The sequence below is a fragment of the Mustela lutreola genome, chromosome 1 (genome assembly GCF_030435805.1).
Source record: "Mustela lutreola isolate mMusLut2 chromosome 1, mMusLut2.pri, whole genome shotgun sequence".
Lineage (NCBI taxonomy): Eukaryota > Metazoa > Chordata > Mammalia > Carnivora > Mustelidae > Mustela > Mustela lutreola.
The window spans coordinates 8,464,491-8,492,337 of NC_081290.1; the positions used below are offsets into that span (position 1 = coordinate 8,464,491).

The window sequence follows — 27,847 nt, forward strand, 5'->3', positions numbered from 1 at the left end:
TCTGTTCACATAATGTGGCCCTTTGGAAGGTCATGAACAAGTGTAATTTCTAAGATTAATCTACGTTCCTAAACCAATTGTTTGTCTCATTAGGGACAATATCACTCTCACTGCGGATGCAAATTTTAATGTAACTCCAGGTTGTATACTCAGTTGTCATTAGAAATAAATGTAAACTTTAGCCAAAGAAAGTAGGTGATTTAAGAGAGAGTTGCATAAATTTCCATCTAAGCTGGTCTGGGGAAACATTTCCTAATATAAGGGATAGTAAAGGATTTTGTTGTTCTTGGATTGAGAGAAAGCAGAGCATGATTGATCAATTGATCTCTCTGTCTGTTTATTAGTTATTTATAAAGTGCTTCCTATGTACCAAACACTTTTGTGGACTAAGGATGGAATCAATGTTATAAGACATAGAGAACTGTTGTTCTGCAGTGACATGTCCAGATAGCAAACAGTGGCTGATACAGTAATACTCGCTTCTTTCTTTCTATCTCTAGAACATTATCCACCTTTCCCGTGTGTGTGTGTGTGTGTGTGTGTGTGTGTGTGTGTGTGCTGGTGGGGTTCCTGTCCAGTTTTGGATTTCTAAACCTACAGTCTCAAATCTCAAAGGTCATGAGTCATCCAGTATGCCTAACCTCAATCTACCTTGAAAGAAGGATTAGATGAAACAATGGCCTACTGGATCTCCAGTTTTCAAACATTACAGTGCCTAGGAAACATCTTAGGTATTTGCATATCATATGAATTATTTTCCCCTGGATACCCCCTTCCACACTAAGAATCTGAATGAATTTAGAGAACGACATATCAAATGTGGCATTTTCACAAGTAGAGAACACGGTTTGAAAAACAGGGCACCAGAATAAATACATTTTTTGAGGGCAACATTTTTTTTTTCATTCACTATAAACATTATCAATGTCAAAGTCAATAGTTGTATTTGCTGTTTTATCATAATAATAAATTATCTTTAAGCATACACCTTTTTATGTATCTTCCTTTGTGATATGTCTGTATTTATATATCCATATATTACTTCTGCCTTACCTATGTTTTTAATATTTTTCCTTAGACATATATTTTACTGTCTAAATATATAAAAATTAAGAATATCAGCTTTTTACCATTTTGCATACAAATATACTTCTTTGTTACATTCATTGTCCTCACTGACCACTTCCTGAGATTAGTTTTTTGTTGAAAACTGGTTTATATAATTTTCTTGGAAATTATCCTAAAGGATGAAGAATAAAATAAAATCCCAGAAAGGTGATCTTTCATAATTGGCCAATCCTGAATCAAGTCTTCATTCTTAATCTTTGAACATAACTATTTTTCTGTGCCATTTTTTTTTATTTGTTACAAAAAATTCTGCCATACAACATAATTGTCATTGTCTAAGTTAATCATGTCAATAGGGATGCCTGGGTGGCTCAGTTGGTTAAGCGGCTGCCTTCGGCTCAGGTCATGATCCCAGCGTCCTGGGATCGAGTCCCACATCGGGCTCCTTGGTTGGCGGAGAGCCTTCTTCTCCCTCTGCCTCTGCCTGCCACTCTGTCTGCCTGTGCTTGCTCTCGCTTCTCTCTCTATGACAAATAAATAAATAAAATCTTTTTAAAAAAATCATGTCAATAGAGGTAAATATAGTCTTTTATTTTTTTTTCTTTAATAATAGAGAGATGAGCTCATTAGATATTGTTTGTACTGAGTCTTCCCAGGTCTCTCAGGCTGTTTTCTGGCTCCCTCACCTCTCTCCACTGAGGTCCTCAACAACATCTCAAGCAAGAGACAGAGGACATTAATCTTCTCTGCTGGCTTTGTTTTCTATCTTCCCTCCTCCTCTCCTTCTCGGCCGTCCCCTTCTACCACCAAAAAAAAGATATCCATAATCAATTAATGCAAGGTGAAAATTGTCAGCTTAATGGCCATACAACTAGACTCACAGACTTGAAATTCCAGCTTGGACTTGACTAGCTACCTAACAGATGGAAGAGGAGTTTTTCCCAGAAACATGACAACATTGCAAATACTCACCTGAAAACAGAATCCCTAAATGTAAGAAATAATGGTGTAGAGTGTTGACAGTCAGCCATTTTGAGTGTAAGATAAGGGATGGAGAAGAAATGGAGTCAGAGAGCAAACTTGACTTGCCTTGGGATGACCATGGTTTGAATAGTGCTTACCTCTTACATGTGGAGAAAGCTGGTCATTTTCTAGATCCCCGTTGGATTCAATAGAGCACCCCTTCATTTATCCACCAGCAAGATTAGAAACAAGTCTTTTCATAGTTGTTAAAGGGTAGATATTTAGGATATATTTATTAAAACAATGCCCACATAAAAGAGAGAACTTAGCAATAGCAAAGTCGGATGAGGTGACATTCCATTCTTTAAACTAACAGGCTGGGGACTTACCTTCATGAAATATAATCCTCCAGTCAGCCAGAATTCTCTGCCCAAATATAGAGTAAGGCCAAAATTTCCCTCATTTCTTCCGCTTAATTCTCCACCTGCCCCTAAATTTTCTGCCTCATTGCTCTATCATAATGCTCGAGTTTCTACTATTGCATTCATTTCCGGGTGAGCTAAGGTTTATTTAGTTTTTGCCCATTCACTACTAAACACCTACTTTATCAAGCTCCCAGTTGCCTTTAGTCTTAGCTTCTGTGTGGCCTCCTCTCTAAAACCCACTCCCCACCCCGTCCCCAGGGCAATAGCAGCCACTCTGACCAGAAGAGAAAGCTAACCAGGCTCTCACTGCCCTGCTCCACCTTTCTGAGTTGCCATGATTTGACCAGCATCTTGTAATGGGTCTTAGAAGGTTTGATGCAACAGCAAAAGAGACAGCAGGATAAGGAGGCCCAAGGGTGTTGGTGAGGGTAGGTAGCAATTATAAATAAGTTGATTGGGGTGGGCTTAATTGAGAAGCTGATATTTGAACAAAGATTTGAAGAAGTGAGAAAGTTATCCACAGGGATATCTGGAAATAACATATTCCAAGCAGAGAAATTAGCATAATATATATGTAATTAATATTAGCATTATATATATTATATATGCATGCATAATATATATATGCATGCTAAGGCAGGCATATGTATGAGTTGTTCAAGGCTCATTAAGCAGGTCAATGTGCAGGAAGAGAGCAGCAAGGAGACGTGGTAGAAGTGAGGTCCTATTGCGAGTGATGGTATTATGAACTGAATGTATCTTTTCAATGCTCAAATGTTGAAGACGTAACCCTCAATGTGTATTTGGAATGTATCTTCTCAATGCTCAATGCTGAAGACGTAATCTTGTAACCTTCAATGTGTATTTGGAAATAAGATCTTTACGGAAGTAATTAGGGTTAAATGAAGACATAAGGGTGGCACCCTGATCCAAAAGGATTAGGGTCTTTATAAGAAGAGATATCAGACAGCTCATTTTCTCTCTCTCTTTCTCCTTCTCTCTGCCATGTGAGCACACAGTGTGAAGGTGTTTGTCTATAAGCCAGAAAGAGTTCTCACCAGAAGCTGACCATGCTGGCCTATGCTCCAGCCTCCTGAAGGGTGAGAAGACATGCTTATTGTTTAAGCCGCCTAGTCTATGTTTTGTTATAGAAGCTCAAGCAGACTGAACCAGGGGGTGAGGTGTAGGGGAGGCTTTGTTGGCTATTCCAAGAACTAGGACTTTGCTGTGAGTGAGATGGGAAGTGATCGAAATGAAAGTTTTGAATAAAAGAATTACACTATCTGATCTAAGTTTTGTTTTATTAATATGCAACGTAATATTTGTCCCAGGGGCACAGGTCTGTGAATCATCAGTCTTGCACAACTCACAGCACTCACCATATCACATACCCTCCCCAATGTCCATAACCCAGCAACTCTAACCCTACCCCTCCACTCCCCAGCAGGCCTCAGTTTGTTTCCTGAGATTTAGAGTCTCTTGTGGTTTGTCTCCCTCCCGATCCATGTTTTAAAAACGCTGCTGTGGCTACTGTTTTGAAACAGACGGGGAATGTGAGGGTGGCAAGTATAGAACAAAAGTCAATTTGGACATGACAGCATCCCCGGGTGAGACAGAAGGCTGGCTCAAACTAAGGTGGTAGTAGCTGAGATGGTAAAAAATGGTCAAGGTCTAGATATACTTTTCAGGTGGATTCAATAGGATTTTCTGACCAAAATAATTTCTAACATGTAAGTTAAAACAAATCAAGAAAACCCCTAGTTTTTTGGTCTGGACCATTGGGAAGGTAAAGTTGCCATCCACTATAACAGAGACTTGCAGGTAGACCGGATTGTTGGGGATGACCAAGAGTTCCATTTTGGATCTAGTAACTGTGAAATGGCTGTTGGAGTCTGAAGTGGTCATGTTCCGTAGGAAGATGCACAAGTCTGGAGTTCAGGGAGGGTTCAAGTGTGGAGCCTGAAGCCTGGGAATCATTGACACAGAGATGATGTGTAGTCATAAGACTGGATGAGATCACCAGGGTCTGTTCTTTTCTACTTCTCTACTTTGAAATTCTTTCTCTCCTTCCCTACTCCTTTTGTACTGCTTCTGCATTTTCCAAGGTCAGAACAAGTGTTGAAGGATACAGGGTGATTTTTTTCTAATTTAATTGGTACTGTTTGTGGTTCTTCCTTGGATGACTGGCTGGCTATGCACTTTTTTTTTTTTTTTTCTGCTCTGCAAATTTATATACTCATGAGACATTTAAGTATCTTATATCTCAAGTACCATGTAACATGTAATAAGGAATGGTCCTTAACCCAGAAGGAACTCATAATTAGAAGAGAAATTTAAAATGTGAACACACAGCAAGAGGAGGTTTGAGAAGTACACAAATAATTCTGTGGGCACATAGAGGATATGGCTTTTAACTACTTGGTTAGTGGTAAAAACTAAGGGAAGAAAGTGACATTTGACCTATATTTTGAAGGAGTAGTTGACAGTTCATAAGAAAGCAACACAGAAATTAACATACTGGCTATGCACTATTTTATAGCAGGCTACACATGCTGCCTTTTTATGGACATGTGGCTTAGTTCTCCAGCTGTTCTTACATGAGCTATCCTGCATCTCTCTGCTCCCTGATTCGGGGTGTAGGCAAGGATGGGATGCCGGTTCACCCAACTTCTTATGAACACCTCCCCTAAAATTCTGCTTCTAAGTCACTATACCTCTAATTTCTTTCTGCTGGTGTTTCTTAGATCTAACAGAAGTGTCCTTTATGGAGTCTCTTAAAGATGACTTAGCCATTATATTTATAACTATACACACATGAGAAAACAGACTGAAAGGAGATGTCTTAAAATAATGGCAGTGATTACATTGATATAGGGGAACTTGAGTAATAACTTTCTCATCGATTATCCAAAATATGTTGTAATGTGGTTAAATTTCTTTTTCAGTAAAAAAACAATATATGTATATATAATTTTTGTATGCAAGTAAATATTAGTATATTTTGTATATAAGTATATATAGTATTTTTGTATTTTTGTATAATATACAAAATGTTTATGTACATACATTCAATATAAAAATACTACATATATAGTTTTATTGAATATTTATACATGTACATGCACATATATTTCTGTGCTGAGTGTGTCCATCAACACACACACACACACACATTTCTATGTTTAAAGCTTAAACTTACCTTTGTTCTTTCCAAAAGATGACATTGCTGTAATGTAGCAATTCAATTTAAGACATGACCTACTTTTAAGTATTCTAGATTGAAAAGATTTTTTAAATAAAAGTTATTATTCTTATGTGATGTATGTGACCCACTCATTAGGAAGCCTATTTTCCTAATTTAGAATATTTATCTTGGAGAGTGTTGGTTCAAACCTCTCAATTTGAACAAACTGAGTTTCAAGACAGAGAAGTGCTGCGGTGGCAAAACACAAGCCATTAAAAACAAATTTAGTGAACTAACTACACTAAAGTAATATGTTTTTCCATGAGGGAAAGCCAAAATAAAATGAAAACACAAATGGAAAATAAAAAATAAACATTTTGGGGTTTATTTCCAGAAAAATATTTATTTTCTTAATGTGTACATGTAGCTTACAAATAAATGATAAGACCAATAATAAGGAGAAAAATTTCCTAGAGAGCAAAATATAAATGGCTGCAAAAAAGAAAAGAAAGGAAGCCCAACATTACTCATTATTAGAGAAATACAGACTCAAACAATGGGATGGTAGTTTTTACCAATCAGTTTGGCAAAGATCGAAAAGTAGGACAAAGTATTATCACCAGTGCCTTTTGTTTTCATAGTCTAATAGAGGGAGTTTAAATGAGTGCAAATTCTTTGGAACTGTTTGGGCAATGTTAGTAAAATGTAAAATGCATGGGCCCTTTGATTCAGATGTTCCTATTCTATAAATTTATATTACAAGTGTACTTGCATAACTTGAATACACAAAAAATGAATATATAAATATTCACTAAGGGATTATTTCTCACATAAAATAGAGTCTGGGAAGACCTAAATGGGGGCATCTAGGTGGCTCAGTCGGTTAAGTGCGTTAGGCTCAGGTTCATGATTCCGGAGCACCCCTCGCCACTGGGCTTTGTGCTCGGTGGGGAGCCTGCTTTTGCCTCTCCATCTGCTCCTACCTCTGCTCATGCTCGCTTTCTCTGGTGCACTCTCTGTCTCATAAATAAATAAAATCTTAAAAAAAAAAAAAAAAAAGACCTAAGTGTCCATCAGAATCGACAGGTAAACTGAACAATGGTACATACCTGCAATAAAATATTCTATCACCACTCCCCATCCTGAGCAAGTAAATAAGTAAATAAATGTACTGGAATGAGACAATGCTCTCATTCATGTCATCAAATATACTGGTTCATCTAGAGAACATTTCTGGGAATATATACCCACCAGAGCTGGTAAAAACTATTATCACTAGGTGAACCATGAGAGACTATGGACTCCGAAAAACAATCTGAGGGGTTTGAAGTGGCGGGGGGGTGGGAGGTTGGGGTACCGGGTGGTGGGTATTATGAAGGGCACGGATTGCATGGAGCACTGGGTGTGGTGAAAAAATAATGAATACTGTTTTCCTGAAAATAAATAAATAAATTTATAAAAAATAAAATAAATAAAATAAAATAAAGTCATTAGCGTAATTTACATGCAATAAAATTTTAAAAAATTATTATCACTCCTAGGGATGGAAACCAGACAACTCAGGATTTAGGGTGGGGGCAAAATTTATTTTTTCCTTAAAAAAAAAGGATATAATCCCTTACACCATTTACATTTTTACCATCCATGTTTTCTTTCAATAGCTCTAACACTTTTACCTATTTGCTGATGTAAACTTCGGCCCATGGGTAAAAAATAGAAAATTAAATAAAATGAAGTGACAGTAGAAATATGGGTCCTTTTTGACCCATATTTGGCCCAGGGTTATCAAAATTTGAATGACTCCAGGAAAAATGGGTCAGAATTGGGTCCATCCAATGTATTTTGAGGCAAATCTTAAGAACGATGGATAATTTTCAGGAAGGCTCTGATTAATGGTTGTTCTGAATGATTGGCCTGCCTCATAGATGAGGGATTCTTCTTAAATGCTGATATTCATGTTTTAGAACAGTCACTTTGTGGTGAATCAGACTGATTGGAATAGGAATAGTCATGGATACTAGTTAGAAGGCTATTTCAGGGAAACTGTGGAAAGCTTGAGGTTCTGGAAGGAGGTTTGGCTAAATTAAAACAATATATTTTTGTTGGCACCAAGAAGAAAATGCGGAAGCAGGTATCATCAGTCCAGACCAAGATGATAGCATTTGACGATCCAGTGGGGAAAGGCTGGTATTGCTGGAGGGAGTAGCCAAGAGGATGTCTTAAGCACCTTGATGAGTTACTGTGTCATGGGGAAGAAATGCACCTCACCCAGAAACCCACAGAGGGTCTCTTTCTAGAGGTTTTATGTCTCAGCATCCTGCAGTCTGGGTGTAACCAGGGTGGAGCCGGTTCTGCTAACTAAAGCAAAAGTAATGGAGATAAGAGTAATGGAGGATAAAAATCACGATTCCTGGCATCCCACCTTTTCTCTGTCACTATCTGGTTTTATAATCTTTGGCAAGTTAGTTATTTGTGTTGATTTAAAAGCTTCCCCTGTGAAATGAGATAAAATGAGAAGTAAATGTAGTTTTGACAGTTTATATAGATGTGGAGCCAATAACCCAGACTGGAGAGGTATGTATGGGAAGGCCTCCTGAAGGAGGTGATATACAAAGACCATTCCTCAAATCTTAGTTCCTTTGTATGTTAGGTCAGGTGCAGGGGAAGGAGGCAGGGCAAGGGGAACCAAGGGAAGTTAAGTGGTTGGGTACATGGAACAGATAGACTCTGTTATGGTATATTGAGCATAAGAAGGAAACATCTCACTCACTATATGGATTTGGGAGCTTATTCTCCCAACATAATAGAAATTTCATTACTTCTCCTTCCATTATTCCCACACAAGTAGTCAATCACCTGCCTGAAAACAATATTTAGGTTGTTAGAATGAGCAAAGGAGGCAGTTCATTGTAGTCATAAATTAACATAAGTTGGTGTTATTTTATTAAAAAAAAAAGATTACTTGACAGAGAGAGCGAGAGAGCACAAACAGTGGGAGTAGTAGAGGGAGAGGGAGAAGCAGACTCCCTGCTGAGCCGAGAGCCCCATGTGGGGCTAGATCCCAGGATCCTGGGATCATGACCTGAGCCGAAGACAGATGTTTAACCATCTGAGTCACCCAGGTGCCCCAATTAGTGCTAGTCTCAAAGAAAATTCTAGAGGATGTCCAAGCTCACCATGATACCAAGGGCTCTCGACACCCATAGGATGTGACTTTCCCTGTGTGGCCATCAGTTAAGAGCACTACAAAAAAAAAAAAAAAAAAAAAAAAAAGTACCACAATACAATCAGAGCCACATGTAACTATACAGATATGCAGGATTACCCATGTGTGGTGCCTTGCAAGAAAAAAGAAAAGACCTTGACAAATAAAGATAAAAGCCTATGTATTTGGTCAGCTGAAAATTAATAACAGCCATAACTAACTACTTTATCTCTAATTCTTCCATGACAGAGCAAAGTAAGAACAAATGAAATCATGTAAATCCCAATGTTAAGTGAATTAACCAAAATGGCATAACTTTTAGCTGTGGATCTGGAACACTAAGCCATAGCTATAGGATTCGCAAACCCAGGTTATTCCCACCACATTATACCACTCAACTGCCAAGGTGATCCATTACTTTTGCTTTAGTTAGCTATGTCATAGCTCCACATACCCTTAATTTGTTTTCCTGTTGATTTTTTAACTAAAAATCCCAGAAAATTTAATTTTTCCATATGACTGGTCACCACTCTCTTCTTATATATGGCTATGTCTTAAAAATATCCCCCACAAAATCCTACTTTGATTTTTTTTTTCCAGAAGTTAATCCAAATATACTCCCATTATCACCTGCCTATACTTAGTGTATCTTCTCCATTCATCAATTTGCAAATTCTATTTGGAGTCTAGTTTCTAGAAATGTTGTGCTGGAGATAAATTTTTTTCAAAGGGGAATTATTTTTTCTGAAAATTTCTCTCATCAAATGCCTGGCTAGCTGGTCTGCATAAGGCAGTTTCTAGGACTTTTAGATCATTTTTGTATTTATTGGGGATGTTTATAACACAGGTCAGTCGGATAGTATGTTAAATACAATGCATGGACCAATTGTTCTCAGACTTGGTCATGCATCAGAATCATCTGGGATGCTTGTTAAAACACAGACTGTTGGGCTCCATCCCTAGAATTTCTGATCCAGTAAATCTGGGCTAAGGCCTAAGAATTTAGATTTCTAACAAGTTCCTAGCTGGTCTTGGGAACAACACTTTTGGATTTTCTGGTGTAGACTCATTTGGATCTTATTATAATTTTATTCTAACATATAGCAGAGTTTTTATACATTCAAAAATATCTTTAATTAAAAGAAAAAAGAGAGTATGAATATAAGAATCCTTGGCATTAATTTTACCTGTTGATAATCTTTTTGATAACAATCATCACCCATTCAGCCTCAGGATCCAAACAAATTAATGCCCCATCTTTCAGTGGGACTCTGAAAAAAAAAAAAAAAAAAAAAAGGAGCATTTGCTTAAATGATAATGGTATGTAATTCAATAATGCTTTAAGTTTATTGATTAAAATTTCAGCAACATGAAATTTTATGCTTAAAATGAACATATGGATTTATTTCTCAAACTACATTAATCATATTATTGGAATATGACTATCAGTCATACCAGTGTACATCATGGAATTTTAAAAATCAACTAAAATAATTTTTTTCTTATTTGGACTTCTATTACACAGGTTTAGCATTTTTGGGGTTTATGCTACACAGGTGGTAGACTCTGGAAAATATAGATAAATGTAATATCTTCCAATCTGAGAGTTATCAACCACTTCCTATACATTCTTTATCATCATACCTGTGCTAATTGTGTTAGCTTTTAGGACCTCAGTGAAACCTCATTTATTATAGGGAGAGGGAAGGAGAACATAAATTGCTTATTTAAAGTAATTCTGTAGTTTAAATTGTTTCTTTAGTTTTCAACTGTACTTCACAGAACCACAAATCTCTACCTCTTTGAAGTTCATTACATGAAGACCAGATCATAATAAAAATGATAATGATAGGGCGCCTGGGTGGCTCAGTGGGTTAAGCCGCTGCCTTCGGCTCAGGTCATGATCTCAGGGTCCTGGGATCAAGTCCTGCATCGGGCTCTCTGCTTGGCGGGGAGCCTGCTTCTCTTCCTCTCTCTCTGCCTGCCTCTCTGACTACTTGTGATTTCTCTCTGTCAAATAAATAAATAAAATCTTTAAAAAAATGATAATGTTAATAATGTAATAATAACCCTTGAACAAATTACCAATACAAAGATAGCCACAAAACAGCAAGCATTATAGTGGAAACTTGAAAGTGTTTCCTCTGTGTGCAGAAAGAAGATTAGAGGGCCTGCCATCTCCACAAAGCTAGAGAGATAAAAGGCATAAAATTCCAAAGAAGGAATCTAAATGGACATTATTGCCAGATGACGGGACCACCCAAGTAAGGAACTGACAGTCACAAAGTCAACTTAAAATTTTATGTTTAAATCCTAATAATGAGTAGAACATAAAATTTTATAAAGCTATTCTTTATAATAACATCCAAAAATATAAAGTGACTTGAAATGTGCTTTTTTTTTTTACTAATAAAAAGGACATGGAAGGGAAACATCAAAAAATATAAAGTAACTAGAAATGTGTGTTTTTTTTTTTAAGTAATAAAAAGACATGGAATTTTGGGGGAAATTATGAAACTTTGTTTAAAAACATTAAAGAAGGCATGCCTGGGTGCGAATGGATTAAAGCCTCCGTCTTCGGCTCAGGTCATGATCCCAGGGTCCTGGAATCGAGCCCCATATCGGGCTCTCTGTTCAGCGGAGAGCCTGCTTCCCCTTCTCTCTCTGCCTGCCTCTCTGCCTGCTTGTGATCTCTGTCTGTCAAATAAATAAATAAAATCTTAAAAAAAAATTAGAGAAGCCCTTGATAAATTGAGAGCTATTTTATAGTCTTGAAATAACTCAGAACTATAAAGATGTTAATAATTCACAAACCAATCTAAAATATCAAAGAAATTCGATCAAAATTATAGTTAAATTAGTACAAATTTGCAAGCTGCTTCTTTTATTTATATGGAAGAGCAAGCAGAAATCTAAGAAAATCTGCTCTGAAGACAATGGGAGAATTTTCCTTTCTTGATGTCAAGAAATTAGAATAAAATGTTAATGAAGATGGTGTACAAGTATAGACAATTTGATTTATGGGACAGAATAGAGAAGTCAGAAATATCCTTGCACATTGGGGGTACTCAGTTTATGATACAAGTAGCAGTGCTGGAATAATTGATGAACTGTATAGAAAAATAAAATAAAATTGTATAATTCCATCACATTGCATACAAAATCAGCTGTACTTGGGTTAAGGTCTTAAATACAAAAGAAAAAACTGTAAAAACTTTAGAATACCATATATAAGCCAATATAAAATATTTCTGTGAAGTCTGTGGGAGAAAGTTTTTTGAAACAAGACACCGAATGTGCTAATCAGAAGAAAAAAAAAAGCATATCGCCTAACTCAGTATATTAAATCCGCAAACTTATGCTAATTGACACACTAGAAAGAAGGAAAATCTGAGCCACAAATTGTAAAATGGGCTTTGCTATCTGTAAATCTATATTTACATATAATATATATATTATATAACATGTGCATATTACATATATATATATATATGTATATATATATATATCAATATCCAGAATATATAAAGAATACCTATGAGCCAATAGGGAAAAGATAGTATCCAAGTAGGAAAAGAACCAAAGAAAGGAACAGAAATTTCACTAAAGGAAGAACACAGATGCTTATAAACATGTGAAAAAATATTCAGCCTCATTAATATGGAAAAATGAAAATGAAAAGAACAATTAAAAGATACCATTTTAAACCCATCATGTTACCACCACCAGATATTGGCCAATATGTGGAGCAGCAGATGGTTTTATGTAGGATGGAATGTTCTATGGTATCTTAATACATTAATACAGTGTGGCATAATCTCGTAAGGTCAAAGGTGTGCAAACCTTAAACCCGGCAAGTAATTCCTAGAGAAACTCTTATATACATGAATCTTATATAGAGAATGTTGATAATAGCACAAATCTGGAAAGAACCCAGATATGCACCAATAGAGATCTGGATAAACAAATTTGATATTTATTGATTTAGTATTCCTATGATGGGATGTTAAATGTCATTTGAATTGAATAAACTACAGCCACAGATATCAGAGTGCATGTACTGCAGAATAAAATGTTGGATAAGAGAAGCAAGTCACAGAAGATTATATTCAGCATGGCATCCTGAAGTTCAAAAGCAGGCTGTCTTATAGAGAGCAGTAAACCATTAGAGGCTCTTAACTCTAGGGAACAAACTGAAGGTTGATTGAGAGGAAGGGGATGGGGGGATGGAAAAATTGAGTGATGGACATTAAGGAAGGCCCTTGATATGCTGAGCACTGGGTATTATATGCAACTGATGAATCATTGGGCTCTACTCAGAAACTAATAATATGCTATATGTTAACTAACTTGAATTTAAATTTTAAAAAAGCAGGCTGTCTTAGTTCATTTGGGCTGCTATAAACAAACAAACAAACAAGCAAAAAAACACAACAGAAACCTCCATCGATGGGGGTTTAAACAACAAACATTATTTCTGGAGATTGGGAAGTCCATGATCAAAGTGCCACAGATCTGGTGTCTGGGGACAACCTACTTCCTGGCTCATTGAAGGCCCCTTTCTAACTCTGTGGTCACATGTTGGAAGGTTAGGGAGCTCTCCATGGTCTCTCTCTTTTCTTTCTTTTTTTTTTTTTTTACTACTCTTTTTTAAAATTTTTTATTTATTTTTTATTTGAGAGAGAGAGAAATCACAAGTAGGCAGAGAGGCAAAAGCAGGCTTGCTGCTGAGCAGAGAGCCTGATGTGGGGCTTGATCCCAGGACCCTGGGATTACAACTTTAGCCAAAGGCAGAGGCTTAACCCACTGAGCCACCCAGGCGCCCCTCTATGGTCTCTTTCTCAAGGGAACTAATCCCATTGATAAGTGATAAGGGCCCCACCCTCATGATCTAACCACCTCCCATAAGCCCCACCTCCTAATGTGGTAACACTGGGGCTTAGGATTTCGACATATGAATTGGGGAGCAGGGACACACATTCAATTCACAACACAGGCAAAATTGTAATTGTTTTAGATTTCAAACATAGATGGTAAAACTATTTTTAAAAAGCAAGAAACCACAGCTCAAATAGTAGTTATTTCTTAGTTTGGGACGGGTATATGATGGGGGAATGTATTAGTTTGATTAGTTTGCTAGGTCTGCCATAACATGTACCACAAACAGGGGAGCCTAAAAACAGAAACCTACTACCTCCCTATAAAGGCTAGAAGTTCAAGGTCAAGGTATTGGCAGGTTTGGTTTCTTCTAAGACCTCTCACCTGAGCTTGCAGATGGCCATCTCCCTGCTGTGTCCTTATGTGTATGCTTTTCTGGTGTCTTTCCCTCTTTAAGGACACCAGTCACATTGGATTAGGGCCCAGGCTTGTGACCTCATATAACTTTAAGTACTTCTTTAAAGGTCCTGTCTCCAATTATGATCACCCTCCGAGCTTTTGGGTGTTAGAACTTCAACATAAATATTTAGAGAGGATACGATTCAGCCCATAATAGGTGTTTTGCATGTGCAGGCCTCTGAGGTACTAATTATGTTCCAGATTTTGGCCTGCGTGCCAAGAGAATGGATGTTTGTTTTATTACTGATCTTTAAACTGTATGTGTATATATTCATATACTCTTTTGTATACTTGTTAGGCAGAATACTAAGAAGAACCACCAAGTTTTCCTCCCTGGTCTCCAGGAATGTGATGAGATACTCCATGATGATTATGTCACAGGATGGAGGCAAAGGGATTTGCAGATACAGTTAAGGTTACTGATGAGTTACATACATTAATCCAAATAAAGGTGATTCAGGTGGGCCCAATGTAATCACATGGGTCCTAAAAGCAGAGAGTTATCTCTGGCTGGTAGCAAAAGAGAAAGAGAGATTTGAAGCCTGAGACTGGTTCAGTGTGGGGCAGATTCTCAGCTGCTGATACAGAAGGAGCTATGTGGAAGGAACTGAGAGTAGCCTCTAGGAGCTGTAGGTGACCATCAACCAATGGCCAGAAAGAATATGAGTACCTCAATGCTACAACTGCAAAGAACTGAATTCAGCCATCAACACAAATAATCTTAGAAGTGGTTTCCCCCTAGAGCCTCCAGAGGAGACTTCAACCCCGCTGACAACCCTAATTTAAGTCTTATGAAACTCTAAGCAAAGAACCTTAGTCAAGCCATTGGACTACAGATTTACAGTAGTATTGTTGAGATGACAAATGGGTTTAATTTTATGCAACTAAGTTGTGGTTGACTTGTTACTTAGCAATGAACTGAAACAGTATGCATTATACAGTTCCAAATTTTAAAAAGTTTCCGTAAAATGCAGAAGTGTTCCCCATAGCCACTAAGTGCTATATTTGTAGGCTGATGGTTCAGAAAAGCTGTCAAGTTAGCTTAGAAAGCCATTAGGCCATACTGGATTTATTGTGTTACCCAAGGACCTAATAGAGAGCTCTCTAGGCAATCAAGGTTCACCCATGTATTCTTACTGAAGACCATGTATCTTTGCTTGTTGTACATGTTCATTGACATCAAAGGCCACTTAAAAGTCTTCATATCCTAATCATGTTCCCATTCGAGTGCCTTTTCGTTCTGGAAAGGGTACATGATGTTTTCAGAAAGGAGAACACAAACACTGGACAATGATCTTCCCCTGATGTACATGAATAATGTTCAGAGCCCTGGTCTCCTGTACTCTCCATCTAGCACACTTTTTTTTTTTTTAAAGATTTTATTTATTTATTTGTCAGAGAGAGAGAGCGAGCACAGGCAGACAAAGAGGCAGGCAGAGTCAGAGGGAGAAGCAGGCTCCCTGCGGAGCAAGGAGCCCGATGTGGGACTCGATCCCAGGACGCCGGGATCATGACCTGAGCTGAAGCTGCTTAACCAACTGAGCCACCCAGGCATCCCCCATCTAGCACACTTTTAATGCAAATGTCATCAGCTTTGAGAAGCCCAGTACTAGTGGCTTCCATTCTCCCCCACAACTTATCCTGCCTTATCCCCCAACGCTTATCCTTTATTTATCAATGCAGCAGGAGCCTCAATTCACAAAATAAGTACCAATCGGGTTACTTAGAGAGATAATCATACAAATCTAATCATCTGCTCTATTTAAGATCAGTACACATTTAAGGAGCATCTATTATGTTTGAGGAATGGTTAAGTACACTAGACCAATAATTCATTGTTTCAAATTATGCCTGGTCAATAAAATAACTTATTTTGTGGCAAAATCAACTTTATTTCCTCCTATGAAAAGTTGGGAACATAAATATTTTAGGTGAATTCTATCTTTCTATTGAAAGCGGTGATTCCCATCTGCCTACCATCATTAGAATAAATACCCTACACCTATTTGCAGTAATGCTCCTGCTGTTGTCTTTAGTAAGACAAGCACAGACCCTTACAGTTAACCATTTTCTAGGAAGTTAAAATTTTTTAAATTAATTTAATAAGAAATTCTTTGACACTCCACACTGTAAACATACGTTCTGTTTAGGTTTTAATCTTACAGCTTCTACATTTGCTACATTAGATCTGGAATCTTTTCTAAATTTTGCAAAGGAGACTATAAAAGCTATAGCTGCTTTACCAAAGATGCTCAGGCCAAGGACAGACAGCAGGAGGAGTGTCTGTGGGCTCTTGGCAGCCAGGTCTGTGGTCAGTCTTGACCTTGGTCTGAATGGTGGAATCAACACAGCAGCCCTCTTTTATGTGTCTTCTGTATCTCTGAAAATTATTTGTTGTTCATGCACTCTCTTCCCACTAAAGAATGAAAGGAGCAGCTTCTAAAGTAGTGTGCTTGTCACAAGCTGATAAGGAAATGGGGTTTGTTTTTCAAGTGTTGTTTTAGTTGGAGGAGGGCTGAGGGTTAGGGTCAGGATATGAATTTATTGAAAGGAGAAATGAACCTATTATTTCCTGGGGAGGGAAACTGCATAATCCTGAAGAGTTCAATGCCAGTTAGTTAATAGTAACTTACAGAATGGAGTCAGAAATGTCTATACACTTTCTAAAGGTCATGTTTGTACAAAGTAGGTAATTAAAATGTGTTTTCCTCCACAAGTATTTGCTTTTAGCATTTGTTCCTATTTGCATAATCCCACTCAAGGTGTTAATAGAATGCCAAGCTCCAACTACACCTCTAAGTAACCTACAAAGGAACCGAAGTTCGGACTACGATAACCCTTATCCTGTCAAAAAGAGCAAATTACAGTTTACTTATGGTTTGAAGGCAGCAGTTTTAATGGGCTTGAAGCTATAATAAGCAACAGTGAACCATGAACTTTTTCCTTAAACAATTTTATAAATGACCTTAATTATTATTTCATAGTGGCCACATTTTTTTATTTGCATTAACAAATCAAATATCAAGGCATTGGCATTGCTCTCCTCATGCTGTTATAACAATGAACCACAGACTGGGTGGCTTAAACAACAACAAAAAATTGTCTTGGAGTTCTGAAGATTCTGGAGACTAGAAGCCCACAGTCATGGTGTTGGTAGAGTTGGTTCTTACTGGGAGCAGGGAAAGAAGGAGCTGCTCCAAGCCTTCCTCTTTGGCTTATAGATGGTTGTTTTCATCTTCACACAGTGTTCTCCCTGTGTGCTTGTCTGCCTCCAAATTTCCCCTTATTGTAAGGACACCAGTCATGTTGAGTGAGGATCTAATGATCTCACTTTAGTTTGGTGAACTCTATAAAGACCTTACCTCACAACAAGTACTGGGGGTTCGGACTTTAACCTATGAATTTGAGGAGTAGCTGTGGGGCACACAGTTCAACTCATAATAGCATTTAACTGAAGAATCAGTACTTCTTTAAGGGCTGATATAGTCTGAAGGTAAAGCAAACTTAAATAAAAAGGTCTTTTCTTTTGGCAGTTATAATTGAACATCTGTTACCTGCCAAGACCTTTGCTGGCCATTAAACATTCAAGGAATAAAAATTGAGTTTCTGTTCTTGAGGAATTCACAGCCTGTTTGGAGACAAACATGTAGGTACAGGAAACTACTATTAGTCTGATGTAAACCTGAGGCCCTCTCAGGCAGAAGGGGGACTTGGAGGGGAGGGTGGGGCAGCTGGGAGAATTCACTGGAGAAGTCACACTGGAGTTGTTCCAGATGAAAGGAAGTTCATCACAGCAAAAGACTGGCAAATATTCTAGACAGAGAAATGCACCAGAGCACAGGTTCACAAAGGTTTGCTATGTCTGAATGTTGGCTTCTCCTCAGAATTTGTGTGTTTGAATCCTAAGCCCCAAGGTGGTGGTGTTAGAAGGTGTGGTAATTAAGGCACGAGGATGAAATCCTCATGAATGAGATGAGTGACCTTGTGAAAGAGACCCAAACTCCCCCTGTCCCTTCTGCCAGGTGAGACAGGACGAGTCTGGGACCCAAAAGAGGCCCTTGCTTAACCCATGTTGGCACCTTGAACTCAGATTTCCAGTTTCCAGAATTGTGAGAAATAAATTTCTGTTGTTTATAAGCCACAAGTCCATGGTATTTTGTAACAACAGCCTGGACAGACCAAGACAAGGATCTTGGCACAGTTAAGGAAGAGAAAAAAGTGATTCCAATCTCAAAATCAGCTAAGTTTTACTATCTTGACAGCATTCAATGGACTGATCAGATATTGGCTTTTATAGAAACCAAAAAACTGCACATCAGTTAGAAAAACCATTGAGATGCAATCTTAATTTCTTTGAGTTTCATTTTCTATCACCAAGTGAAATGCTATACCTAGATATTATGATGAGAACAAGATAAGATAATACAAAGATAATAAACTATTGAAAGATTCAAAATAATTTAGCTTTCCAAAATTTCAAAAACAGGCTTAAGACATCATGGCTGTTAAGAAGTTTGTTAAAGAGAGTGATAAAAGATCCGGGGAACTTCCTTATCAAATGTGGGTCTCTCATTCTAGACCTATTAAAATCTCTGCCAGATATGGAGCAGAATTAATGTACAGTTGGACCTAGATTGTTTAAAATATTCAGATTGTCAGCTTAAGTTTTATAGACATCTATTTCATTAAATTTTCCCACAAACCTGACACTTATATATACATGCAAGTCACCAAGAAAAAAAATCCATTTTTAACCATAATCTTATGTTTCTTTCTTCAAAATATTTACCCACCTTAACAGAAATACAACAACATAATGTAATGGTAGTAACAACCATTTATCGAGTTCTGCTTTGTGTCAGCATAACTCTATGACATTATCTGGAAACTTTACCAGAGACGTTTCTATCTTACAGATGAGAAAATCGAATATCCCGGAGAGATTAAATAATTATGAAAAATTAAAAAGAGCTACAAATTTTGAACAGCTCCTCACTTCAAATGTGGAATTCATTTCCCAAACCTCTTGACCCTACGCTGATACTGCTTTGGGCAGTAGAATGTGGTAGAAGTGATATGAATATTTCGAAGCAAAAATGCCAGTACACTTGAGGGAATGTGGGTGGGGGGAAGGGCAAAATAGATAATGGAGATTAAGAGTACACTTATCATGGTACACTGGGGTGGCTCAGTCAGTTAAGCATTCGACTCTTGATCTCAGCTTGGTTCTTGATCTCAGGATAAAGTTCAAGCCTCGTGTTGGGCTCCATGCTAGATGTGGAGCCTACTTTAAAAAAAAAAAAAAAAGTACACTTTCGATGAGCATTAAGGAATGTATAGAATTTTTGAATCACTTTATGACTTTATTGTATATCCAAAACTAATATAACACCCTATGTTAATTATATTTGAATAAAAAAATAAAATGGAAAGAAAACATGAGACACTTAGGAGCTTCTAATCCTGCCCTCCTGGAAAGCTGCTGCCATTATAAGAAGACAGAGCTCATCTACCAGAGACATGAAGCCCTGCCAACAGCCAGCACCAAGGACCAGAGAAGCGAGCCAGCAGTGCTGCTCAAGGCACAGATGACTGCAGAGACAATCAGAAGAACCATTTAGGCCAGACTGATGACCTACAGGATCATGAACCAGGATAAAATGGTTGTTGCTTTAAGCCACTACATTTCAGGGAGGTGATAGATAACAGAGAGTAACTTTGCAGATCACACAATGTGGCTTTTACTTCAGATTGTTTGGCTACAATATTCATCGTATTTCCTTTAGAACACCCCACATAAGCTGTGGTATGGATGGACTACTACTTATTAATTAGTAATCTGAGACTGGTTCTACAAATTTTAGAAAGCCAACCCTAGAACCAAAACTAAAGAAATTTAATTTTTTTTTTTAACATTTAAAAAATTTTTTTATTAACATGTAATGTATTATTTGCCCCAGGGGTAAAGAAATTTAATTTGATAATGATCTAATTAATAAAAATTCATTAAATTTAATTTAATTAATGAAATTTGATTAAATTCAGTCCTGTACTGAATATCAGAAAGCTAAGTCCTAGTCCATTTTGAAATAAGACAGTTCTGTGACATTTGGTAATTTCTTGGTGGTCTCTGAGCTTCTGCAGTGCCATCTGTAAAATGAGAGAATTGATTTTTTGTGTGATCTCTTAGGTTTTGAATTAATCTCCTGCTTGACTGCTTAAAAAAAAAAAAAAAAAAAAGTTTCCAGTTTTAGTACGTGACTTGTCTATTCCTTTCCAAATTATGTGTTCGTCCTCCCCCCAGGGAACTACTGAAAGCCAAAGAAACAATCCCAACTAATTCTCACTTTAAAAAGAAAACAATTATCAATTTTAATTTTGAGGACAGAATGTTAATATGCACACCATCCTCTTCACAGGGGAAAATAAGGTTCTGAATGTGGGTTTGGTAGACTGTTTTCTCCACAGATCCATTTTAGGGCCTTATGGATCCAACTTTCCAGTTTTGACATTTTCCTTGTCCCACTTCACATTTTCCTCTTTCCTGGTCCTCTGGTATTATACGCCCTAATAAAACAGTTGTACACAAGTCCTAGCAGTGAGATCGAACTTCCGGGGAATCCAAGTGACCAAGTTCCCCTGAAAGCAGATACTGATACTGAGACTTGTGTGTCGTAGTTTAGCTTGGGAAGAATCATAGAAGAGCAAGTGAGGGAATGGGGGAATGGGAGGTAGGGAAGAGAAAAACACTAATAAAATCCATGTAATAAATGTGCTACCACTATAAGTAACTAGAGATTAATCTTGCTATGGAACTCTGAGAAATCTTGTAAAATGTTCCTCAGAATTGTCTCACTGAGACTTTCATTTCCAGCCATATTAAAATCAAAGGGAACAGTCCTCACCTCCTGCCATAAACAATTAGAAAACTCGATAGAAGACACTGAACAACGGCATTTAGACATTGGAATAACGAGCAGCAGAAGACTAGGATCCCTGAGAAAGGAAAACAAAGGAGATCAGGTTCATGATCCCCCTGGGTTTTTTGCTGGAGCAAATTGCACAGGGAGGGAGATCCCAAGCAGAACTCAGCAATCCTTTGCTGAGTTGAGGAGACAGAGATTTGAATTCAGGGAAACTGAGATGACTACAAGTTATGGAGTAGGGTTGTAGAAAGGAGAGATCCATGGAGGAAGCTAGAGCTCTGTAAATCTGCACTGAGGTTCCATTGGGTCTCTCTGATCAACACTAAGTCTCATGTATATGGTCAGGCAGAGAGTGGCCAGAAATCTGTGAGCTGAGCCACTCTTTGACCACATGGAGTGGGGAGATATTTGAGGTTGGACTTGTTAGAGTGGAGGGATGTTGTAAGTACTCAGGGCATTCAGCAGAGACACAGAAGGGGCATGATTTTGTAGAGAACTCTCTCTAGATCATCCTCATCAAGCTTCCAAACAAGCCTACCAAAGATCAAGCCAATTCTCAGGTAACTTAACAGTCTGCCAAAACAGAAGCCAAGATTCTAAAGGAAAAAAAAAATCTTGACATGCAACAACATAAGATTCAAAACTTCCTGCATCCAATAAAAAATGCTACACATGCCAGGTTGAAAACCATGATCTGTAATGGGATGGGGGGCGGGGGATGGAGTTCAGTCAATAGAAATAAAAATGACAGAATGATAGAATTAGTAGACAAGGATTTTAAACTAGCCATTATAAACATGCTCAAGGATTTTTTTTAAAGATTTATTTATTTATTTTACAGAAAGAGAGAAAGAGCATTTGGTGGGGGGTCAGGAAAGGGAGAGAGAATCTCAAACTGACTCTTCACTGAGTGCAGAGCCCAACAGGGACTGAATCCCATGACCTTGAGATTAAAATCAAGAGTTGGATGCTTAACCAATTGAGTCACCCTGGCACTCAATATGCTCAAGGATTTAAGAGAAGGATTTAAGGATTTAAGAGAAAGAAGTATTTAAGAGAAAATGTGAACATAATGAAGAGAGGATATATAAAATAAATATATTTATAAATAAATCATTTAGCAAAGCAATGAAATGAAGAGTCCTTGTCAAGGTAGCTATAAGAATGTAAATGTTTTTGAGGAGATAAATTTAAGTAGCAAGATAGAAAGAAATCCTCATAAAACATACACACACACACAAACACACATGCATGCATATACACACACACTTACACTGTAACTTCTGGAATTGTCCAGTCAAGGGACTGGAGAATAGAATATTCATCCAGTAAGTCCTGCACCTCAATGAGACTGGCCTCTGAAGGCAGTAAATCAGAGGCCATCTTAAAAATAAATAAATAAATAAATAAATAAATAAATATCAGGGGCCATTTTGTCTCTGAGCTAAGCAAACTCTCCCCCTCATTCCCGCCTCCCCAAACCCAAATGGAGAGAACCCTCAGGAAGTGGAACAGAAGGATAGGGGAGCTTGAGTTGGGAAGCTGTCAGCAAGAACAGATGCTGCCCATTGCAACTGTGGAAGTCATTGGTATGTGAAGGAAATATGGAGTGGGGCATCAACGGTGAAGGTAGGATAAGATCTTCCTCTCATTATTTGTGGGGGTAGTCAGAAAAAAGAAAGAGAAACAGATCACCTGTTATTCTGGATTGGCCATTGTACTACTGAGGTGTGCTACCTCACCATCCCCCACTGTCTTTCCAGTCATGTCTGGAAGTCCTGAGAGGATATCTCAATAGCATTCAAAAGAAGGACTCATAATGACATAGTAGGATCAGCCATATTTCCTTCTTTCTGGGTTTACCTCCTTAGGCAACATTGTTCAAGAAACTTGAGTCAATGTTGTCACTGCTGTTTTCTGCTGATGACCTTTGGAAACTATGCCGTATCACCCCATATCCTTTCCCTACTTCACTTCATGACCACCACCTCACACACCCTTTTGTCCCATTTCCTACCGTAACACCCTCAATGGGAGACTGCCTTGTACCTGCAAAGTCTCAGGGCAGTATGGTGTGAAAAGCATAGCACATATCCTCTTGACCCAGGACAGACATTAAGATGATGTTCATGGAACTGGCCTGAGGACCAATGGCAGATTTCTGGAGCCACCAATCATGTTTAGTCCCTAAAATAACTTCGGAAATTGTATTATGTTATTATCTCCATTCTATTATAGGGGAAACAAGGCTGGGTAAAGTCAAGAAATGTACCCAAGAGCACATGGTCAAGCGATACAGCTGGGATTTATCCAAAGTCTATCTGATTCTTTGAAAACTATGTCCTTAACCACCATAGGAAGAGAATATCTCTTTTCTCTTTTCCATGCTGCATGTTCCTTATTGACAAGAAAGAGCTCAGTGGCCAGTACGACAAGCTCAAGCCAATGTTTGAAAATAAGGGCTAGTCTTAGGAGTGAGGGCTTTATTGAAGCCTTCGGGGGTTCCCCTTATAAATAATTTCCAATGTCCCTTCACTTGGGATTAGGGAAGGCTAGCATTGGTAGAGCCCCCTAGAATGGTTGACATTTATTTACTTCTGCACCATTCACAAATTTTCTTCCTTCTGATCTCATTGATAACTAAGAACATTGGAGTTATAAAGAGGTTGCCATTTTTAACCTCAAAGAGAAAAAGCTCACAGAGGTTGTTTCTTGCTACTTAAAATCCTTATTTACCCAGCTGCTTGGCAAACTAGAACCTGATCTCAGATGTTGAGGGGACCAAGCCCTGTCTTCTTGCCTCTGCTGAAGTAAGGCTCACCATTTCCTGAATAAGTCTCTACTCAGGGACAAGCACACTCTGCACATCCACAAATATCCTTCCTTTTCAGGTCTGGAGTGTGGTTTCAGATTATGGGGATCATTCTTCTCTTTACATATACATTTCCTTTTTGGGGCGCCTGGGTGGCTCAGTGGGTTAAGCCGCTGCCTTCAGCTCAGGTCATGATCTTGGGGTCCTGGGATCGAGTCCCGCATCCGGCTCTCTGCTCAGCAGGGAGCCTGCTTCCCTTCCTCTCTCTCTGCCTGCCTCTCCGTCTACTTGTGATTTTCTCTCTGTCAAATAAATAAATAAAATCTTAAAAAAAAATTAAAAAAAAAATTTCCTTTTTGTCTTGGAATACTGGAGTTTTGGTATCTTCCAGGGGACAGTTTTGAATACCAAGACCAGAAAACTTTCTCAGGTTAGACAATCTATTAGGTTCCATAAAAACGCACTAAGACGGATGGGAACCAAGGGACTCAAATCTCAAAATTGTTCTACTTGACAAATTGGTATAAAGAATTGGAATAACATTAAACTCAGTGGTGTTACTTATAAATGAAAGTTAGAAAATTGAACCCCAAAGTCAGTTAGATCTTTTCATAGGTGAAGTACTCAATCATTCACTCTTTGTGCTTCTATGGGTGACACAAATTATTTGAATTTTGAAGGAAAAAATCCACTTTATCACCATTTCACAGCCAGTTTCACTAACTTGTCAATAATTGAAAAATCATTTAGCAAAAGCAATGAAATAAGGGTCCTTATTAAGAGTGCTACAAGAATGTAAATGTTTTTGAGGAGAGAAGATTAGGTAGTAGAGTAGAAAGGAGCGCCTTATTAAAACAAAACAAAACAGCAATAGGGGCACCTGGGTGGCTCAGTGGATAAGCATCTACCTTTAGCTCAGGTCATGATCCCAGTGTCTTCAAATAAAGCTTTGAGACCATGGCCTCAGGCTTGCTTCTTAGCAGGAAGCCTGCTTCTCCCTCTCCCCCTGCTCCTGTTTGCTCTCTTGCTGTCTCACTGTCTCTCTAAATAACGAAGACAACAACAACAACAACAAAAACCGGTAATATATACCAGTAACTCTCACACTGAGGGGCAAAGGGAAACCCGCATTTTGAAAAAGCCCATTCTTGGGTATAGGAAACTCAAGGTGAGTGATATCTACCATCAGATAAAGTTAAGCCTAAATTATTTCCTTTACTCAATGTAGCATATTAAATGCCCAGGAGGAAAATTTTTTTTAGAAGGTTGAGAAATATTGGTGTAAATCATTAGCTTATCCAGTAAAAATAGCCTTTTCCCACTAAATGAAACAAGCATTTTTTTTTTTTTACTTTGAGATACTTTATTTTCAAGTTCTTTTGCAAAAACAGCAATAAATATTTGAACTTCTCTGTTAGAAGACATAGAAAAACAATGTATAATTAAGACTAAACAAGGCATTATGCCTTACAAGAAAGACATAAAATGTCCAAAGGATATTTAGAACATTGTAGTTCCTAAAGCTTCAACATGAGAAATGTTGACCACATACTGTGAAATTATTTCAATAAATAGCTGACATTCTTTTAAACAATTACAAAAGTAGATGTACACATATATTCCCCAAATTGACAATGAACTCGCCGTCTCTTTGCTCGGATCCCCCTCTCTCCCCAGCCTCCGTCACAGTGACTGGCATTCCGTGGGCCCACCAGAAGTATTAATTTAATGATTGGAGAATATTTGCAAGTCTTTTACCCTCAAATTAAATAAGAATCCAGGTCGAGCTAAATTGGGTTTAACATAAAATAGATAAAAATAGCGGTACAGTACACAAATAGATTCAATTACATCCTAATTATTTTATGTGTAAAATATTAACATGGAAATCTTTATAAACCAACCAACCAATAAATAAATAAATAGGAGAACTCTCCTAGAGATGCGCAAACATATTAAGCCCAGTTCAGGTGGAGCTGGTAACTGGGAGCTGATGATTCCACCTTCCCTCTTGGATTCCTGTTAGGGCGGGGCCTGATCCGGGTCTAGCCACCAATCAGCTTTCTCCTTCCTCTGGTCGGTTGGAGCTGCCCAATAACGAGAGAAATGTCATCCTTTGTAGCTGCTAAGGGAAGATACCACCAGCACAGCCCTCTTTTCCTGTCCTGACCCTGAGGTTCCAGAGTTTTCTAAATCTAGTCTCCCCAGCCTAGCATCCAAAGGCTATTATTCCCTACGCTGTGCAGCAGAGACCTCTAAGTTCTTGGATGCTTTTATTTAGGAACGCAGGTGGGGGCCTGTGGGGCCTAACTGAAGCTTTAGAGCATCATCATCATCATCATCATCATCATCGTAATAATAGCAATTGTCCTTGAGTCACGTGGCTCAGAATGGACAGAAAGGACAATAGTAATTGTCCTTGAGTCACGTGGCTAATAGATGGTAGAATCCAGATTTGTTCCCAGAGCAGGGTCACTACAAAGTGTCTGCTCTTGACCTCTAAGCTTTAGGGCCCATGGTGCAGAAAAGCCAAGAGTTCTGCTTTTCAGATGTGAAGCCTAGAAGGAACTGGGGGGGGGGGGGGGGGAGGAATAGGCCTGGGTTTTTCAACAGGTGGAAACTTTTTAATATAACTAACACCAATCAGAATTTAATGAAAGCAGGTGTACCCACACTCATTTGCATGGGGACTGAAGGCACTGGAAATATCCTTCTGGCACTAGAGCAAATGAATGATCTTACTAGCAAATCCCACTGTGAAACAATAACGATTTTCAGTCCTTCAGCTAAACCCTTGATAAAAACTGCCGGGGGCACTTGCAGGAGTGGTGACAACTCACTTGTTCAGCATCTTGTTGATGAGTCTCTTGACCAGGGGGGCTTCGGGGTTGAGACAAACCTCCTGCCCATTCTTGAGAGTGGCTCTGCGGAGAGAAGGCAGAGTCCGCGTCGGCGGGGCTGCGGCCGGGCGGCCGGGCGGGGGCAGCGGGGCAGGGGGGCGGCCGGGGCTCAGCGGCGCGGGGGGTCACTTACATGACTTCCGTCTGCTCGCAGTGGGGTCCCGGGGGCGTCAGCACGACGTTCTGGATATTCTTGAGGTGAATCCCCTGCACGGTCTGCAGGCACTGGCAGCGCAGCTCGGCGGCCACGGGCGCCCCTGCGGGGAGAGCGCACGGGGTGAGCGCGGCGTCCCGGGTGGGCGCCCCCCGCCCCCCGCCCCCGCCCCGCCCGGGGGCCGCGGCCCCGAGTGTCACCTGCGGCGCGGCGGCCGGCGGGGAGCAGCAGCAGCAGCAGCAGCGCGGCGCCGAGGAGCCGGAGGGCGCGGGGGGCGGCGGCGGCGCGGGCCATGGGGCTCAGCTCGGAGAGTCGGCGCGGCGGTGCGGGCGCTGCGGAGCGGGAGCGGGCGCGGGCCGAGCGGGCTCTGTGGCTCCCGGAGCCGCGAGAACCGCTTTTATGCCCGGTCGGCGCGGGGAGGTGAGCGAGCCCGGGGCCGGGGAAATTCCCGGCAGCGCAGGTCGCTCCGGGGTCGGAAAGGTCGTGGCGGCCCCGCCCCGCGGTGGAGGGGGACCCGCCCGGCCACCCGCCGGCCCGGCCTCCCCCGAGTCCCCGCGAGTCGGGGACGCCGTCTTTCCGCCCAAATCCCCAAAAGGGGCGGGAGTGGCCGTCGCGTGCCGCTGCCGCCCGCAGGGGGCACCGTGGGCGCCCAGCGGTCCCGGGGAGCCGGGAGGGAGAGGATCTCGGCGCCCCGGACAAGGGCTGCGGCACTGCGTTAGGGCGAGAGTTCTCCCTCTATAGTTATCAATTTCGGGGGAATTAAGGACAGTGAGGGGGCAAATTTGCTGAACGATCCTTTATCTCTACGTACTGTCTCTCGATGTCGTTCGGCGTATTCCGCGCGCCCGAAGCGACGGCGGTCTCGGATCCCGG

General features: G+C 39.5%; 1 protein-coding gene across 3 annotated transcripts; it reads right to left on the minus strand.

Moving 5' to 3' along the window:
- Positions 1 to 1,638: 1,638 nt before the first annotated feature.
- Positions 1,639 to 27,525, minus strand: LOC131823183 (growth-regulated protein homolog gamma-like). 3 transcript variants are annotated; one of them, XM_059159224.1, is made up of 5 exons: positions 27,175 to 27,525; positions 26,954 to 27,077; positions 26,761 to 26,844; positions 10,033 to 10,116; positions 1,639 to 1,868 (listed from the first exon to the last, which is right to left on the minus strand). In XM_059159224.1, exons 1-5 carry the CDS (start codon positions 27,266 to 27,268, stop codon positions 1,805 to 1,807), a joined length of 450 nt encoding a protein of 149 aa, XP_059015207.1. In that variant the 5' UTR covers positions 27,269 to 27,525; the 3' UTR covers positions 1,639 to 1,804. The 3 variants fall into 3 exon arrangements, with proteins under 3 accessions (XP_059015207.1, XP_059015188.1, XP_059015198.1); XM_059159205.1 differs by lacking the exon at positions 1,639 to 1,868 and adding an exon at positions 8,548 to 8,883 and having other exon boundaries at positions 27,175 to 27,358; XM_059159215.1 differs by lacking the exons at positions 1,639 to 1,868; positions 10,033 to 10,116 and adding an exon at positions 25,245 to 26,007 and having other exon boundaries at positions 27,175 to 27,358.
- Between the last annotated feature and the right edge of the window lie 322 nt (positions 27,526 to 27,847).

Coding starts and splice junctions, on each gene's coding strand:
- LOC131823183 (XM_059159224.1), bottom strand. CDS start 27,268: ATGGCCCGCGCCGCCGCCGCCCCCCGCGCCCTCCGGCTCCTCGGCGCC. Junction 26,845..26,953: donor TGCGAGCAGACGGAAGTCAT/GTAAGTGACCCC, acceptor TTCTCTCCGCAG/AGCCACTCTCAAGAATGGGC. Junction 10,117..26,760: donor ATCAACAAGATGCTGAACAA/GTGAGTTGTCAC, acceptor TTTTTTTTTCAG/AGTCCCACTGAAAGATGGGG.